Raw genomic sequence first — 17,994 nt, forward strand, 5'->3', positions numbered from 1 at the left:
TTTCTCCTGATATACCCACAATTGCATTACAATAATGGGAATATGTGCCATTGAAGCAAGAACCACATCAGTGAGCCCAATGCTGTCCTCAATCAGACTCGTGAAAACTAACCTTATCCATATGCTTTTCCACTGGCAATAATGTAAGTCGCCAGGGTGAAAACTTACGTGGTGGTTATTTTTCCAAAGTCGCCAAAAGTCACCATGCAAGGTGACAGAAAAATGAAGTGCCACGTATGTTTTCCCACTGGCGATTGACATTATTGCTGGTGGGAAAGCATTTGGAGGAGATTAGTCACCTGTGGTAGTGAAGTATGGGCAACTAATCTCTTCTTATGACAGGCTGTCTGAAATGCCAGCCTGACACCATTTTAGATGATTATAAACTCATTTAAGTCAAACACGAATTCACATGAGTTTAATTGTTATAGTTTTAAAAAATTTTAAGTAAAATCTTCCTATGCCACAAATATAGACCACGTATGTATGTGATTTGGGTATGTACCCAGAAATATAACGTATGATGATGTGTATGTAAAGGGCTACCAGAACTAGTTGGTGGTCCAACAGTAAGATGCGTAATAGCATCTCATCTTGCAGTGCTTGTTGTAGTGTTATAACAGTGCCTCTGATTTTACTATTCCATAAATGTGACCATTGGTTTATAAATCAGCAGCAGTTGAGTTAGTGTATTTGGGACATTATTTCTTACAAAATATAAAATAAGAACAATAAGGAAAATTAATTTTTGTTCCTAGTTTAATAATTTTTCTCAAATGTGAATATGCAAATGAAGTATAGGATGCAATTTTGTATTCATCTAAATCTATTGTGGAGGATTCAGTCACTGGTTGAACCCAAAAATTACGGATTGGAAGTATTGTGTCTATGGCCTAAGTGGTCATCTATTCAGATGGTCTGTTTAAAGAAGGGTGTATGAGTATATGGTGATGGTATAAATTACTGTTCATTTAGGGTTAGTAACCACAGGCTGGCTGTCTGTACATCCAAATATCCTAGACCTAGGGGAGAGAAAATGCTTTTTTAGTGTAAATTCACATCATTCTTACAGCTAGTCCATTGCAATTAGTGTTGAAAATTTTCATGTGAATTTTATGGGATAGCATGGAGTAAATAGTAATTGCTATGCTTTAAAACCACTTTATTTCTGTTAAATACAGAGCATAGCAGAGGTCTTCAGATGTTTCATATGCATGGAGAAGTTGAGAGATGCTCGTCTCTGCCCACACTGTTCCAAACTTTGTTGTTTCAGCTGCATCCGGGTGAGTGCTTTAATTACCATTTAATTCTTGCTATATTCACTTTGATTTTACAGTACAGTGTATTTGCTTTTCAATATGGTGGTGTTCTTTCATAGAAGAAATCCCTCTGATGACTTTTTAACCACACATTTTTAGGCACTTGTATTTACTTATCTCTCATATTTTTAAGAGCATGGGGGTAACCTGAAACCTCTTCTTGCCACTTGTGAAATACTCTATTAAGTATTTGATATTTTCATTAACATTTTGTCTTTTTTTCTCACCCCTGTAGAGATGGTTAACTGAGCAAAGGGCTCAGTGTCCTCATTGCAGGTAAGATCATTTTCTTTTCACTTTGTGTAAACTCAACTTGTTTTTGGAAATTAGTGAAGGCTGCCCCTGTACAAAGCCTTTTATATGAGTAATTGTGCAACTAGGTGTATATTGCCTTCTTCATGTAATTACACAGACACTGCCATGTCATAATGAATATAGTTTTATGGAACAAGCTTATGAATTGTATACCATGGCATGTTGCCTATCTTAGTAACACAACATGGACATCATTCAAGCATCTTTCTTGATTACAAATATATACAAATAAGTTACAAATATATCTTGCTAAAGGTAGTGTAGACAGTGCTAATATTCCTTCTGTTGCTCTGAATCCAAGCTTGCCACTTGGGGTTTAGCAAAAACTTAATGGGGTTAAAGGATGAGTAAAGGCTGATTGCAGCTTAGTATGTTATTAAATGGATGATTAAAAATGGACAAAATACCACTAATAATCTCTTACTTTGCAGCCTTACTTTTGGCTCTAGCTTAAAGAATAAGTAAACCTTTTTTTTCTATCAGTGAAATTACTCTAAGCAGCCTCCAGAATTACCTACCTTTGTCCCAGCATTCTCTCTGACCTGGTTCCTCAGTTAGAAGTTGATCGTTTTTCTTTGCTTCCTTGTGCAGAGTGAAGCCCCGCCCCCACTTCCTGTTCAGGTCTCTCAAAAAAAAACAAAAAACCCTGCTAATGCACAGACTGGCTCCTGCTGCCTCCAGGCATGGCCAGAAGGCTCTCCAGGTCGACTACACATAGTCGAATTGAAGAGAGAACTGAACAGGAATTGGGGGGCGGGGCTTCACTCTGCACAAGGAAGCAAAGAAAAACAATTAACTTCTAACTGAGGAACCAGGTCAGAGAGAATGCTGGGACAAAGGTAGGTAATTCTGGAGGCTGTTTAGAGTAATTTTACTGATAGAAAAAAAAAAAAAAAGGTTTACTTATTCTTTAAGCTGGGTGACCCTGTCAGTTTCTCTACCTATGCTCTGGGCATTGAGCATGTGCTGTTGCCCATGTCTAGGCCTGTGCATGCTCCCAACACTCAGTCAGCTCCTTATTGCTAACCATGTACAGCTCACCTGTGTGTGTGTAGCTGCCAGTAGAAACACAGGTGTAACTGTGTTGTAAAGACAGCACAGATTCAGAAAGCATGAAGTGAGCAGAGGAAGAGCATTTGATAAATAAGGCGTTAGAAACATTGTTAGTGGGCTCTAAATGAACTTTGCCTGTGCAGCTCAAAATGTAGACTTATTTATATTGATCTGTTTTACAATTTAGCTTTTTTGACTTACTGAAAGAACAGTTAAGAAAAATTGAGTAATATTCATAATTTTAAATCCTAAGCACAGTTGATGAGCAGCGCTGTTGCCAAGGGACGGCATTAATAGTTAATAAAAATTAATTTGTAATTAAAAGCATTTGACACCTCAGTGCAGCTGAATACTGCTCTAAACTGTAGAGGTGCACTCTGACACTCTCTCTGTTCCCCAATGCAATGTCACTTTTGAAAAATGTTATAATAAATGTATACTTTGTAGAAACTGCAATCACTGCAGTCTCAAAACCAAGTTGTGTGGTATACTTCTTGGGGTGTATCTAGCAGATTCAGAGGTGATAATTAGCACAGAGCTTCTTTGTATTAAGATGGGCTTTTCAGTATACACACACAGATGATAATTGATTCATTTTCCTACTCTCGTTGTATTTCAATTTTTGTAAATTTACTGTATTCTGTACCACTAAGAAGGTTTGTATAGAATGATAAAAATAGCAATTTATAATGTAGTAATGTGGAATATAAAATAACTTTCCACTTGCAACACTCGGACAAGAAACTAATATGAATTAATAAGGTGCTCATATAACTGGTAATTCTCACTAAAAAAATCTGAAACGAGCATTAAATATTTTAACAAAACTTGCTAAATTATATTGTTTACACCCTAGAATCAGTTTTTGGCAGTATTTGGCTTTTACAATAATGTAACCTACTTTAAAACCACATGGTCATTTTTGTAATTATACTTACCAATTATGCAGTAGTTTCTACTATGGCTGCTTTTTTTTGTCCCCGTTGAAAGAAAGATAGCAAATTACCCACATAAACACACTGCAGCACTCTGATTCTGTGTAAAAAGTGTTTATTGTGCCAACAAACCACGCTACAACAAGCGCACAGAATAGTATCGAAAGATAGTGAATAATAACTCCCATGGGCCTTTCTACAGTGGCACAGTTAATTCTCTGTCAATAATCCTCAAGAAACCATATAAATGTTTAAAGCTGCTTTAACCAAATCACTAAAAAATGTTGTACAGGTATAGGACCCATTATCCAGAATGCTCGGGACCAAGGGTATTCCAGATAAGGGGTCTTTCCATAATTTGGATCTCCATACCTTAAGTCTACTAAAAAATTAATAAAACATTAATTAAACCCAATAGGATTGTTTTGCATCCAATAAGGGGTAATTATATCTTAGTTGGGATCAATTACAAGGTTCTGTTTTATTTCTACATAAAAAAAGGAAATCAGTTTTAAAATTCTGAATTATTTGCTTATAATGGAGTCTATGGGAGACGGGCTTTCCGTAATTCGGAGCTTTCTGGATAACGGGTTTCCGGATAAGGGGTCCAATACCTGTACTTGCAATCCCTTTTCCTCATAAATTCCTCAAGTCAAACATAATTTGTAGGCTTGAGAGGATCATGAGCAAATATATTTTCAAGTTAGTACATTTTTGATTGAATAGTATAGAAGTGAAATTGTTTGTATTGAACACAAATGTTTTTTCTCTTGCAGAGCTCCCCTACAACTCAGGGAGTTGGTTAACTGTAGATGGGCAGAGGAGGTCACTCAACAGCTTGACACCCTGCAACTATGCAGCTTGAATAAGCATGAGGAAAATGAGAAGGATAAGTATGGGCTAAGTATCTCTATATTTGTATAGTGCATACATGTATGTAAGAATTCTCAGTAATAAATAAGGGGAAATATAAAATAGGATAACGCAGTTAAATTTCAAGTACGTAGCAAATGAGTTAACAAGAGGAGAAGGATCTGAAAGCAGGCTGCGTTGCCTTGTGTCCAAAGGTGCTGCTAAAAGAGTGCAGCCTTTGGTTTGGGTGCTATTACTTTAGGCATGAACACATATGGCTGCAGTTTTTCTCTTTGCAGTGCTTTTTCTCTTGGGTCTAAGGCAATAATAAATGTTCCAGTATTTGTTGCATGTTTCTGAGAATAGTTATGAACATCACAGATAATGTCAGGTTCTTTCATTTTTATGTTAATCCTCTCAACTGAACCGATTTTTTTTGCAGCACAGTCCCAATTTTAACAGCTCAGCTCACAGTCAAAGATTCTTATTGAAAAGTCCCTCATTTCTCTTTGATATCCTGCACTGAACACTAAAAATGATGCAAAGTTTCTCAAAATTAATTAAATAAGTAGGCTTTTGGCTAAGAGCCCAGAATAATCAACCTCTGCACTTAGATTGTAGCTGATAAGATAAACAGGTCTCTTGGGAGACTTGCATCATAGGGCTCTGGCACACGGGGAAATTAGTCGCCCGCGACAAATCTCCCTGTTCGCGGGCAACTAATCTCCCCGGATTGCCATCCCACCGTCGAAAATGGAGACAAGGGAGATTTGTTGCGGGCGACTAATCTCCCCATGTGCCAGAGCCCTTAAGGGGCAATAACACACAGAACAAGACTCCAAATCCCCCAGAAATATGTTAAAACTTTACATAACCTACCAAATTTTGTAAAATAAGAGTTGTATTTACGGGGTGTGGTCACCAAAGTAGGCATGGTCAAAAGATTTCCCAACACTATGCGCATCATTTCCTTGTGTCCCTCTTTGCATTCTTCAAATGTTGGGAAGTATGTGATATGAAACTGAAGCTGGAAAATGTTATCTTTCGAGTTATTCTTCCAGCCCAAAGCCTCTGCATTTGCCCCTATTGGCTCCTCATGTTCTTTTCTGCTGCTTCACAGCAAATCCTCTGTGCTGCTGTCAGTTACTTAAAGGAACAGTAACACAAAAATATTTAAATACCTTATAAGTCACAAAACATCTCTAACATTAGGGGGCACATTTACTATGGGTCGAATCCGAGTCCGAATGGAAAAAATTCGGATTGGAAACTAACGTTTTGCGACTTTTTCGTATTTTTTGCGATATTTTCGGCGCCTTTACGACTTTTCGGAAATTATCGCGACTTTTTCGTTACCAATACGATTTGCGCGAAAAAACACGAGTTTTTCGTAGCCATTCCGAAAGTTGCGTAGCGTTAAAACTTAAAAGGCGCGTCGTTTTGCGCAAGTTTTAACGCTACGAAAAAATCGCAACTTTCGGAATGGCTACGAAAAACTCGCGTTTTTCCGCAAAAATCGTATTGGTAACAAAAAAGTCGCGATAATTTTCCGAAAAAATCGCAAAATACCGATCATTACGAAAAAAACGCAATCGGACGCATTCGGCCCGTTCGTGAGTAAGTAAATGGGCCCCTAGGTCTAGCCTTTCCCCCCTTGCCTTTTTTAAATGCTTCATGTAGAATTTTAGTGACGAACTGCTCCATCACAGCGAAAAGGCGACGGGTGCTTGAATTCCTGTGTGCACTGACCAGGAAGTTGTCTTCGTGTCGGAGGACCTTCGGCACTTAAGCTTTTTATCAGTGTATGCAGTTTAAATTTATGTTTCTGTTTCTTCAGACAGTTTGGGGGGTAATGTTACAATCATAAATTTAAACTGCATACGCTGATAAAAAGCTTAAGTGCCGAAGGTCCTCCGACACAACCTTATATTTTCATGGAATATTGGTTGGACAATTGGTTGTTTTTAAGAATGTTTCTGCATGTTGAAACTCCCTTGGATCCAGCCCTGTAGACTCCAATCTATTTTGAGATTATTTATTAGAATTTTCAAGGAATTTGACAGTGAATTTTGTGAATGAAACTGTAAAATTGTTTTTTTTTTTTTTAAACAGATGTGAAAACCATCATGAAAAACTAAGTGTGTTTTGTTGGACTTGCAAAATTTGTATTTGTCATCAGTGTGCCCTGTGGGGAGGAATGGTAAGTTAAAAAAAGATGTACAAAGGGCCAGCTAAAGAAGTGGGTCCTGGGAATCCTAGACATAAACAATTCTTTGTAGCATTGTAATGAACATTCCTTGTGTGATTTAAAAAAACTAAACACTGAACAAAGGAAAATAATATTTCCTATTCGTACAATATATAAATAACCATGTGATTCATTTGTCATATTTTAGCATGGGGGACACACATTCAAACCTTTGGCTGAAATCTATGAGCAGCATGTCACAAAAGTGAATGAAGAAGTGGCAAAACTGCGTCGGCGACTTATGGAATTAATTAGCCTTGTGCAAGAAGTGGTAAGACAATGAATAATTGTAAATTCTCTGAACTAACTAAATTTTCTAAGGCAGTAGTATAAAAATAGAGGAAAGAGCAAGTGAAGAGTGATATAGGCAGCATCATCTGGAATTCTACTGTGCATTGGAGATTATGGTTGGAAGGAGAAGACCAAGAAACATCTTAACAGTTGATCAATGCACATTTTAATGTTGTAGCAAAGTATATGTAAGAAACTGAGTATCAGTATTTACCATTGAGTCCAGAGAAAATAGAGTATGAAAAATAGAGTATGAAAAATAGAGTATGAAAAATAGAGTATGAAAAATAGAGTATGAAAAATAGAGTATGAAAAATAGAGTATGAAAAATAGAGTATGAAAAATAGAGTATGAAAAATAGAGTATGAAAAATAGAGTATGAAAAATAGAGTATGAAAAGGAAAGTTCTTCTGTAATCCATTTTTTTTCCTCTTATCAAAGAAATTATCATTCATGTCTGTCTGTCTGTCCTCATTTGATAGTATTGAATTTTTTTTTTTTTTTTTTTGCCATATTTTGTTGTGACCACAGAATGTTTTTTCAGTTAAGTTGATGTGATATAATTTACCGTAGGAACGGAATGTAGAAGCTGTTCGGGGAGCAAAGGATGAGCGGGTTCGGGAAATTCGCAATGCAGTAGAGATGATGATTGCAAGACTCGACACTCAGCTCAAAAACAAGCTTATCACACTAATGGGTATGTTATGTCTGTCAAATATTGTGCAACTTTTCCCAACAAAAGTTTCTTTTGAACAGAATAATTTTTGTAGGTTCATCAATACTTTTTGGTATTCATAAATAAGTTAGTTATTTGTGTCTGAAAAAGATGAAATTGCAGAAAAAGTTTTCACAAAATATAAAACACAAATGTGCGTGATTCTAAACTGTAAATTTCGAAAGCAGAAGATGTTCTTCTGTGTTTTATCACCTGTCTAAAACAAGGGTAGCCCGAAAATATGTTTCTGTAGCACTGACTAGGAACCAACATGGGTAAAATATTTGAATTGTGTAAATCTGGAAAAATCCTTTCAAAAGTATTTTCTTTCAATTTCACAATCTGCAGGGAGCGCTATTTCTCATGGTGCTATTTGTGTTATCTTCCAAGATAAGCTCCATTCAAAAGCTACTGGTTGATAAGGTCAAGCAAGGATTCTATGATTATTCATAATTATCAGTACCACCATTCAGTAGACCTTGTCCCCCGAATTTTATCTCTCCCCGCCAAGCTTCAGCATATTAAAGCACCCTAAATATGACAAACTGATAAAACTGCTTTGCACTTCACTTTTAGTTAATATAACACACAATTATAAATACCCTTCTACTATGACCTATCGGCAGACTCAGAATACCACTGCTTACATCATATGTAACATATTAAAAGTGAAGTACCCTTTCAATTCTAGGTCTCTCCATAGATAATACACATATTCCTAAACTAGTCGGCTTAAAATTATCCTTAGCATGCTAGTTAATGAATTCCAACTCTAGAGATAGCTGTAAAATAGTGTTTGATTGTTTTCTGGGTGCTGAGACTAGTCATGTCTCCAAATACAGGTTTCTATTGTTGTTTCAGGTCAGAAGACCTCTTTGACTCAAGAAACTGAGCTTCTGGAGTCACTGTTACAAGAAGTGGAACACCAGGTAAATCATTGTTTGTATTATGTCCAGTTATTGTTAGTATAAATAACAAACTCTACCTGTAAATTATATAAAGCGTTTTGAGGGGACCTTAAAGTATTTTAGAAAATAATACTTTTGACTTAAAGCCCAATTTATTAAAATTCAGCTTTTAAAAGAAAAAAAAAGTTTAACATGCAATCAACTTTTCACATTTTTCTTTTCAATGCTAGCTTATTTTTTTATTATTGTCTCATAATGGTGAGCATCACATTGATGAGGCTAAACAACTTAATGTTTTAGTAAACTGGGAAAATAAAGTTGGTAGAGAATATTCTTATTGACTTTTTTTACAACCTTGTCCGCTTTTGCAGAGCATTTTTATTCTGGCAACTTGTCATGCTGTTTTCTTTATTAATCCTGACGAATATTCAATATTTCAAAAAATAATTGCACATTTTTTTTCCACTTTGTTTTTCTCCAAGAAAGAAATGCCATTTCATTTTTTGATGAATCTTCCCCTTTATGTAGCATTTGTGCCAGATATCAGAAAATTAATACTGGAAATTAAAATTCAAACCATAAGTGTGCTAGTCTGTCCTGAATTTTGCATATGAGTGCAAATTGAAGACTGCACATACATCTAGGCTTTCCTTTTAAACTTGATTCAGTCTGAAAAAATATATTTTTAACTTACAATCATAAAGACAACTATTGTTTGTAAATGTATAAATTTGTTTTAATGTTTTAGATTAGAGGTATTGTAGGTGCCTATACATAGGGGCCCATTTACTTACTCACGAACGGGCCGAATGCGTCCGATTGCGTTTTTTTCGTAATGATCGGTATTTTGCGATTTTTTCGGAAAATTATCGCGACTTTTTCGTTACCAATACGATTTTTGCGGAAAAACGCGAGTTTTTCGTAGCCATTCCGAAAGTTGCGATTTTTTCGTATCGTTAAAACTTGCGCAAAAAGTTGCGATTTTTTCGTAGTGTTAAAACGTTGCGCCTTTTAAGTTTTAACGCTACGAAAAAAGCGCAACTTTTCGCACAAGTTTTAACGCTACGAAAAAATCGCAACTTTCGGAATGGCCACGAAAAACTCTCGTTTTTTCGTGCAAATCGTATTGGTAACGAAAAAGTCGCGATAATTTCCGAAAAATCGTAAAGGCGCCGAAAAAATCGCAAAAAATACGAAAAAGTCGCAAAATGTTCGTTTTCCAATCGGAATTTTTCCGATTCGAATTCGTGGGTTAGTAAACCAGCCCCATAATGTTAATAGTGTATCTGCATTTTAAAATTCGCAACAAAAGAGCATAATCCTACATTAACTTCTTCCTCTGCTTACAGCTTCGATCTTGCAGTAAAAGTGAACTCATTTCCAAGAGTCCAGAAATTCTTATGATGTTCCAGCAGGTCCACAGGAAGCCCATGGCTTCGTTTGTCACTACCCCAGTACCACCGGATTTTACAAGGTACTAAACTGTAACATGATTAATTTTGCTATGCTTTATGCCTTAGTATTGACTTTGTCAGTATGTAGAAATACTACATACTTGTATCTACAAGCTAAACAGTTTTAATAGATATAACAACCACCCCAGTTATTTGGATTTCCTCTCATTATCACAATCTTTCAAGAATCTTTGAATGGTAGCCTGTTGTCAAAATGTCACCAGAGGGGGTGGGCACCTGATACAAACTTTGCAGCTTTTATTATATTACCCTATTTGTACAACTACAGGGAAGACTTTGTGGGCATTCAGCTGCAGGCATTTGACAACATTGAAGCAAGGTATGGAATGGTGTTCTGGAAAAGATACAAGATTGAGTTGGAAAATTTTTGTGTGTGTTGAACACAAAAGTTTTACTTTTTTTTTCCATTTTACATGTGTCACTGCAATTTCTTCTGAATTTAAAATGTTTGAAGAATGAATTACAGAAGGAGTCTTCCTTTGCCATGCATTGGTGATTTCATTTTTTTAGATCTGAGTAGGGTTAAATGTAATTGTAATATTTAAGTCAAGAATAGCAAAGGACGTTAGGAAAAGTTATTGGTGATATATGTTAATATCGGGTAGTGCATAGACAGCTATAATAATCATAATATTGCATGGCTCTACAAGTGTTGTTTAAAAGGTATCAACACACAGTTGTATTTAGCAATACTGGTTCGCTGGTGGTTGCCTTTGGGCACACCAAATAGCCTTTGTGGCTTGTTAGAATTTGACCTCTGCAACCCCTAACATGAGCCTTCCCTGTAGAGACCCTGTGAAATGAGGCATGCAGTCTTCACTTAAGGCTCCTGGTGAAAATTATAATTAACCTTGCAGCTTTTGTCTGGTTTCTAGGTTATTCTTACTGTTTCTAAGCAACAGATTTAATGGATGAAAACATCCTTTAATTGAATACTAAATACTTCATGAGGTTAGAAAGGCAAGTGAAAAGCAACATTGTTGGGAGTTGTGTGAAATCATCTACTGCATGCTTTTTTGATTAAGCACATTTTTTTTTAATTTTGGAGGAGTAGTAAAGACCCAGATATTTTTGCCCCTAGTAATGTGATACATTTTGTAAGGCTGCTTTATTCATTTATGGGTAAATCGTGGGATATAGTGCTTGAGAGGTGAGTTGCAGTATGCTGGGGTTAATTCATGTGCACTTATGCAAATGTTCATGCATATGGTAAGACCAGCCAGATTCAAAAGGTTGGAAGCTAGGAGTAAACATGGCAATATTTAATTGAATAGTCTGCTGTCCTTGGATAAGCTCCATTTAAAAATGATATATAGGACAAAATGATCTCGGCCTTTACTTGCTCTTTAAATTTTATATATTTTCAATCCAATATTGTGTTTTGTATGGGTTATTTATGTTTTAATTTTTTTTTTCTCTTGACAGTGAACTTGTTCCTGCCTATGATTCAGCTACCTTTGTTCTGGAAAACTTTAGGTAAGGTTTCTTTTCCCATCACAGTGGAACCTACAGTGGATTTTCATTTATTTTCTCATTTGTTTCATAACGAGATTTCCAGTATATTGAATAATATTTCATGTTTTCAGAGGGTGCAAAAACCTTTACAAACAAAGCACATGCTTAATTTGTAGCTTTTTTTTTTATCTGCTTCCCTCTAATTTTTAATCACTTACAGATGTGTATAGAACTTATAATGGAAGTTTGCATTTTACCCTACCCTTTCAAAACTGCTATGTGTTGCTCGGGCATGGGGTAGTAAGATGCTAATGGTGATTAACTTGCAGTTTGCTTTACATAAATAAAGTTAACCTGAAATTTTAATACATGAATAGCCTACAGGTCAGAAGCCTTAAGATGCTTGCCTCAAGCTCCGTCTTTTAAGGATTTTAAAATCTTGCAACATGTAACCCCTATTTTTAGGCACTATATTTGTCAGTGGATTTGAAGCTTGGTTAATTCAATATCAAAGTGTATGTGTTGTACTGGATAAAATAAGTGTAGTCTGATTTTACTTTGTAAATGTTGTTTAGGTATGTCTCTACAGGTGTGGATGAATGGGCTAAAATGTGCTATTAATAAATAGCATCTGAGGGTAGACGTGTTGTTAGCAGAATGATAGTTTAATTTTGGTCTTCAGTGATTGGTAAAGTTCTTTGCTTTGGACAAGCATTTGAATCTTCAAAGATTCTACCTCAGTTCTTGAGTTGCACAGTAGAGGGTTCTGGTCATTTTTTTAACACTGATAAGTGCACAAAGATATTATTTATAGCTTTGTAGCATATACTAGAAAATGTTTCATTTTCAACATTTCATATGTTGTCTTTGTACTATTTTGGATTAAATATAGTTTGACTGATTTGCAGATCATTGCATTTGCTTTTAATTTGTTTTACACAGTGCCGCAACTTTTTTTTAGAAAGGGATTGTATGATAATTACATTTGCCCTTATTATAAAGCGTGCTACCTAATTTTTATAAACCTCTCTCTCAGCACTTTACGCCAACGAGCTGACCCGGTGTATAGCCCTCCTCTGCAAGTTTCTGGTCTGTGCTGGAGGTTAAAGGTCTATCCGGTAAGTTACCCACACCTGTCTGCTATTTTTGCAGTTCTGTGGCCTGTATAAAGGAAACCATATTTTTTATGTAGTTGTGGAACTCCTTTGGCACTTCTGTGTAAAATAGGTGTCACAATATTCCACTATATACAGTGTGATTTCACATTGGGGAAAAGCTTTTACGATCCTTTGGTGACTGAGTTTGTAAAGTAAGGATTATAGAGGTGCACCCCAGATTGTTCTACTGATAAGCCAGAACAAACCAGAAAACATTTCAGCACTGCATTTTTTCACCCACAGTCATTGGTGCATTTATGCCATTAGCTATTCAATATACACACCCTAGTGTTTGGCCTTCTCCAGTGATATGCCTATCTGCTGAATGCTGTCTAGTACACTACCAAATAATATTTACATCCTAATAAGTGAAATATTAAAGAATCTTACCAAACTGGAAAATATAAATATTGGTATACATTGTCATTTTACATATTTTACCTTGAGCCGCCACTTTGTGATTGGCTGTGTGCTTCATGAGACATCACCTGACAGGAAATAGTTAGATGCTAACTGTATCAGGTAGAAGTGTGTGGGTAAAAGACAGAGCTCAATCTGTTCATTGACTTATGTAACCTAGCATGTATGTGTACCCTTGGGGTGTTAGTGTGCTCAGTGAATCGTACAAGCCAAGGTATTTAGTACTTAAAATGGCATTTTTCTCTTTAGGTTTATCCAAGGCACATACTACTGAAGTATATTTTTATGAAATGGTTTATTTAGATTAAGTTTTATGCTATATATTTTTATAGAAATCTTCAATGATCGCCATCAACCTGCCTTTTGAAAATCTGTAATTGAGTGCTGCAGTGTAAAAGTAATATTTTCAATGTTCTTAATTTGAAGGATGGTAATGGAGTGGTGCGGGGCTACTACCTGTCTGTTTTCTTAGAGCTTTCTGCTGGTCTTCCAGAAACCTCAAAGTAAGTATGCAAATCTAGGGTTTCTTCTGCTGTCAGTAGTTTATAGCCTTTCTCATTTTAGGTATCTTCATCAAAACTTAAAGTTCTTTCCACCTCCTTTGTTTTGTTATTAACAGTTCTTCTAGTGAAAAAAAATCTTGGTCTTAAAAATGAATGTCCTTTTTGTTTTCAAGAGCCAACTATATTTGCTTATAAAGATAATGGTTGTGCATTTAAACCAGTCTTGCACGAGTCTGAAGATTTGTTCTCATTTTAAGGTATGAATATCGTGTCGAGATGGTCCACCAGTCTTCCAATGACCCTGCCAAGAACATCATTCGAGAATTTGCCTCTGATTTTGAGGTTGGCGAGTGCTGGGGCTACAACCGTTTTTTTCGACTAGACTTGCTTGCTAATGAGGGGTATTTGAACAGAACAAATGACACCGTCATTTTAAGGTAACTAGTGTTATATTGCTGTGTATGCTTTTTAAAGATACATTTTTTTGTTGATCTGCACTATAAATGTGCATTTCAGGGTGTGCGTATCCCCACTGCAGTAACCTTGAGTGCACAGAGCAGGTGAAGGGGGCCCACATTTACCCCTGGTAAAGTGCCCCATAAGACAAGTTTCTCAACTTGCCTCAAGACCAGGGGCCCTCAACCTTTTTTTTTTTTTTTTTTTTTTTTTTTTTTTTACACATGAACCACTATCAAATATAAAAAGAGCAACAAAAGCATGAAAAACAGTTCATGGGAGGGGATTAAGTATTGGCTGTTATTGGTTATTTGGTAGCCCCCTTGTGTCAGAAATAAGCACCTGCTTTGAGACCACTGGGAGCAACATCCAAGAGGTTGTAGAGCAACATGTTGCACGCGAGTCACTGTTTAGCATCAATGCTCAAGACTGTAGACTTTTTTGATTATGTACTTTGTGTTTGGTGCAGTGGAATAAAACCTTGTGGAAGTTCATGTTCAAAAAGGCAATGCTTTGTATTGTAAATTAAGTCTTAGGCATATGAAAGGGTTTATAAATAAACCTTAGAAGCATGTAAAGCACAATAAACCACTTGAGATATATATAGAGTAAGCATTTGCAAATGGACTTTAGAGTTTTAAATAACATTTTGAGCATCAAGCTCAGAATTAAAAATAGTGCATTCAAATTCATTGCACATTATACTTCCAGTAAATGGCGCCTGGCAGTCTTTGTTTTCATTTTGCAGATTTCAGGTTCGCTCGCCAACGTTTTTTCAGAAGTGTCGGGACCAGCATTGGTACATTTCCCAGTTAGAAGCAGCTCAAACTAGCTACATCCAGCAAATAAACAACCTAAAGGAAGTAAGCAAGGGATGGTCTTATATATTGCTTTATTATACAGTAATAATGCCACATGTAAATAAATTAGTGTGTTCTTTTAAAAAGTGTATAAAGTTATGTCACTGTCTCTTCAGATCCCTACAGAGGCTAAATATTTTGTAGATTTTAAAGGGTTAGTTCTCCTGTAGGTTGACTTTTAGTATGTTATAGAATGCCCCATTCTTAGCAACTTTTCAATTAGTCTTCATTTTCTTCAACCAGATAGCTGCTGAACAAAAAGCTAAATAATTCGAAAGCTGCAAATAATAAAAAAATGAAGACCAATTGCAAATTCTCAGAATAGCATGCTGTACACTATACTAAAGGTTAATTTAAAGTTGAACTACCCCTTTAAAGACATACAGTGGTGTGAAAAACTATTTCCCTTCCTGATTTCTTATTCTTTTGCATGTTTGTCACACTTAAATGTTTCTGCTCAACAAAAACCGTTAACTATAAGTCAAAGATAACATAATTGAACACAAAATGCAGTTTTTAAATTCGGTTTACGTTATTAAGGGAGAAAAAAAACTCCAAATCTACATGGCCCTGTGTGAAAAAGTGATTGCCCCCCTTGTTAAAAAATAACGTAACTGTGGTTTATCACACCTGAGTTCAATTTCTGTAGTCACCCCCAGGCCTGATTACTGCCACACCTGTTTCAATCAAGAAATCACTTAAATAGGAGCTACCTGACACAGAGAAGTAGACCAAAAGCACCTCAAAAGCTAGACATCATGCCAAGATCCAAAGAAATTGAGGAACAAATGAGAACAAAAGTAATTGAGATCTATCAGTCTGGTAAAGGTTATAAAGCCATTTCTAAAGCTTTGGGACTCCAGCGAACCGCAGTGAGAGCCATTATCCACAAATGGCAAAAACATGGAACAGTGGTGAACCTTCCCAGGAGTGGCCGGCCGACCAAAATTACCCCAAGAGCGCAGAGACAACTCATCCGAGAGGCCACAAAAGACCCCAGGACAACATCTAAAGAACTGCAGGCCTCACTTGCCTCAATTAAGGTCAGTGTTCACGACTCCACCATAAGAAAGAGACTGGGCAAAAACGGCCTGCATGGCAGATTTCCAAGGTGCAAACCACTTTTAAGAAAAAAGAACATTATGGCTCGTCTCAATTTTGCTACAAAACATCTCAATGATTGCCAAGACTTTTGAGAAAATACCTTGTGGACCGACGAGACAAAAGTTGAACTTTTTGGAAGGTGCGTGTCCCGTTACATCTGGCGTAAAAGTAACACAGCATTTCAGTAAAAGAACATCATACCAACAGTAAAATATGGTGGTGGTAGTGTGATGGTCTGGGGTTGTTTTGCTGCTTCAGGACCTGGAAGGCTTGCTGTGATAAATGGAACCATGAATTCTACTGTCTACCAAAAAATCCTGAAGGAGAATGTCCGGCCATCTGTTCGTCAACTCAAGCTGAAGCGATCTTGGGTGCTGCAGCAGGACAATGACCCAAAACACACCAGCAAATCCACCTTTGAATGGCTGAAGAAAAACAAAATGAAGACTTTGGAGTGGCCTAGTCAAAGTCCTGACCTGAATCCTATTGAGATGTGGCATGACCTTAAAAAGGCGGTTCATGCTAGAAAACCCTCAAATAAAGCTGAATTACAACAATTCTGCAAAGATGAGTGGGCCAAAATTCCTCCAGAGTGCTGTAAAAGACTCGTTGCAAGTTATCGCAAACGCTTGATTGCAGTTATTGCTGCTAAGGGTGGCCCAACCAGTTATTAGGTTCAGGGGGCAATTACTTTTTCACACAGGGCCATGTAGGTTTGGATTTTTTTTCTCCCTAAATAATAAAAACCCTCATTTAAAAACTGCATTTTGTGTTTACTTGTGTTATCTTTGACTAATAGTTAAATGTGTTAAATCACCCCTTTAGATTAGAGGAAAGGAGTTTCCATTTGAAGCAGCGTAGGTGGTTTTTCACGGTGAGGGCAGTGAGGTTATGGAATGCCCTTCCTAGTGAGGTGGTAATGGCAGATTCTGTTAATGCCTTTAAGAGGGGCCTGGATGAGTTCTTGATCAATCAGAATATCCAAGGCTATTGTGATACTAATATCTACAGTTAGTACTAGTGGTTGTATTTATAGTTTATGTATGTGAGTGTATAGATTGGTAGGTGTGGGTTAGGTGTGCTGGGTTTACTTGGATGGGTTGAACTTGATGGACATAGGTCTTTTTTCAACCCTATGTAACTATGTAACTAACTAACTATCGAAACATTTTGTGTGACAAACATGCAAAAGAATAAGAAATCAGGAAGGGGGCAAAGAGTTTTTCACACCACTGTATGCTTGTTTTATTATTTTGTCTTTTTGTCCTTCTTTTTATTAAATATATTACTTTTAAATTTCTTGTTTCTTTGATTTCATCTTCTCTTCAGTTTTTGCTTTTTTTTTTATTCTGCTAGACTTTAGGTTCTCAACCATGATCTTATTATTATTGTCCTGCTATTCTGTTTTCTCACTTTTTTTTCTAATTTTCTAGCCTTTCCTTCCCCTAGAATGTTGTATTATGCCTTTTGGTGTCCATTTGTTGTAGCTATTTGCTATTAGCACCATTGTTTTTAACCATAGTTAGTGCCCACAATCATTTTTCCTTTTGTCAGTATGACTATTCACTAACTAATTGAATTTTCTGCTGTAACCCAGAGACTTACGATTGAGTTGTCCCGGAACCAGAAATCACGGGGTATGTCTCCTCCAGACACTCATCTTAGTCCTCAGAATGATGAAAGTCCAGAAGCTAGATCCAAAAAGACAGATGTTAATTTAGAGAGTATCTCTTCCCTACCTGCTCCAAGAGAGGCTGAGGAAGATGAAGACAAAAGCCTCAGTGTGTTTAATGTAAGTCACTCAGTATTGTCTGGCAATACTGTATGATTTGGTATTTGTTATAGCTATTTATAGCTATTTATTTTATGCCCTCCCTTTCTTCACATGTCTATATAAGCACAGTTTACCAGCGTGTATTCAATATTCT

The 17,994-nt window shown here is 36.5% G+C and overlaps 1 protein-coding gene across 3 annotated transcripts in view; it reads left to right on the forward strand.

Moving 5' to 3' along the window:
* Positions 1-17,994, forward strand: part of trim37 (tripartite motif containing 37) — a 46,723-nt gene that overhangs the window by 6,764 nt on the left and 21,965 nt on the right. For 2 of the 3 annotated variants that reach the window (XM_012956216.3, NM_001097264.1), the window contains 15 exon segments: positions 1,182-1,283; positions 1,555-1,595; positions 4,399-4,515; positions 6,587-6,674; positions 6,871-6,993; positions 7,587-7,710; positions 8,590-8,657; positions 9,986-10,110; positions 10,380-10,430; positions 11,537-11,587; positions 12,603-12,684; positions 13,570-13,646; positions 13,904-14,083; positions 14,851-14,965; positions 17,664-17,858. In XM_012956216.3, coding sequence (XP_012811670.1) covers positions 1,182-1,283; positions 1,555-1,595; positions 4,399-4,515; positions 6,587-6,674; positions 6,871-6,993; positions 7,587-7,710; positions 8,590-8,657; positions 9,986-10,110; positions 10,380-10,430; positions 11,537-11,587; positions 12,603-12,684; positions 13,570-13,646; positions 13,904-14,083; positions 14,851-14,965; positions 17,664-17,858 — 1,539 coding nt within the window. 3 annotated transcript variants of the gene reach the window in all.

Source organism: Xenopus tropicalis, chromosome 2, assembly GCF_000004195.4.
Source record: "Xenopus tropicalis strain Nigerian chromosome 2, UCB_Xtro_10.0, whole genome shotgun sequence".
Lineage (NCBI taxonomy): Eukaryota > Metazoa > Chordata > Amphibia > Anura > Pipidae > Xenopus > Xenopus tropicalis.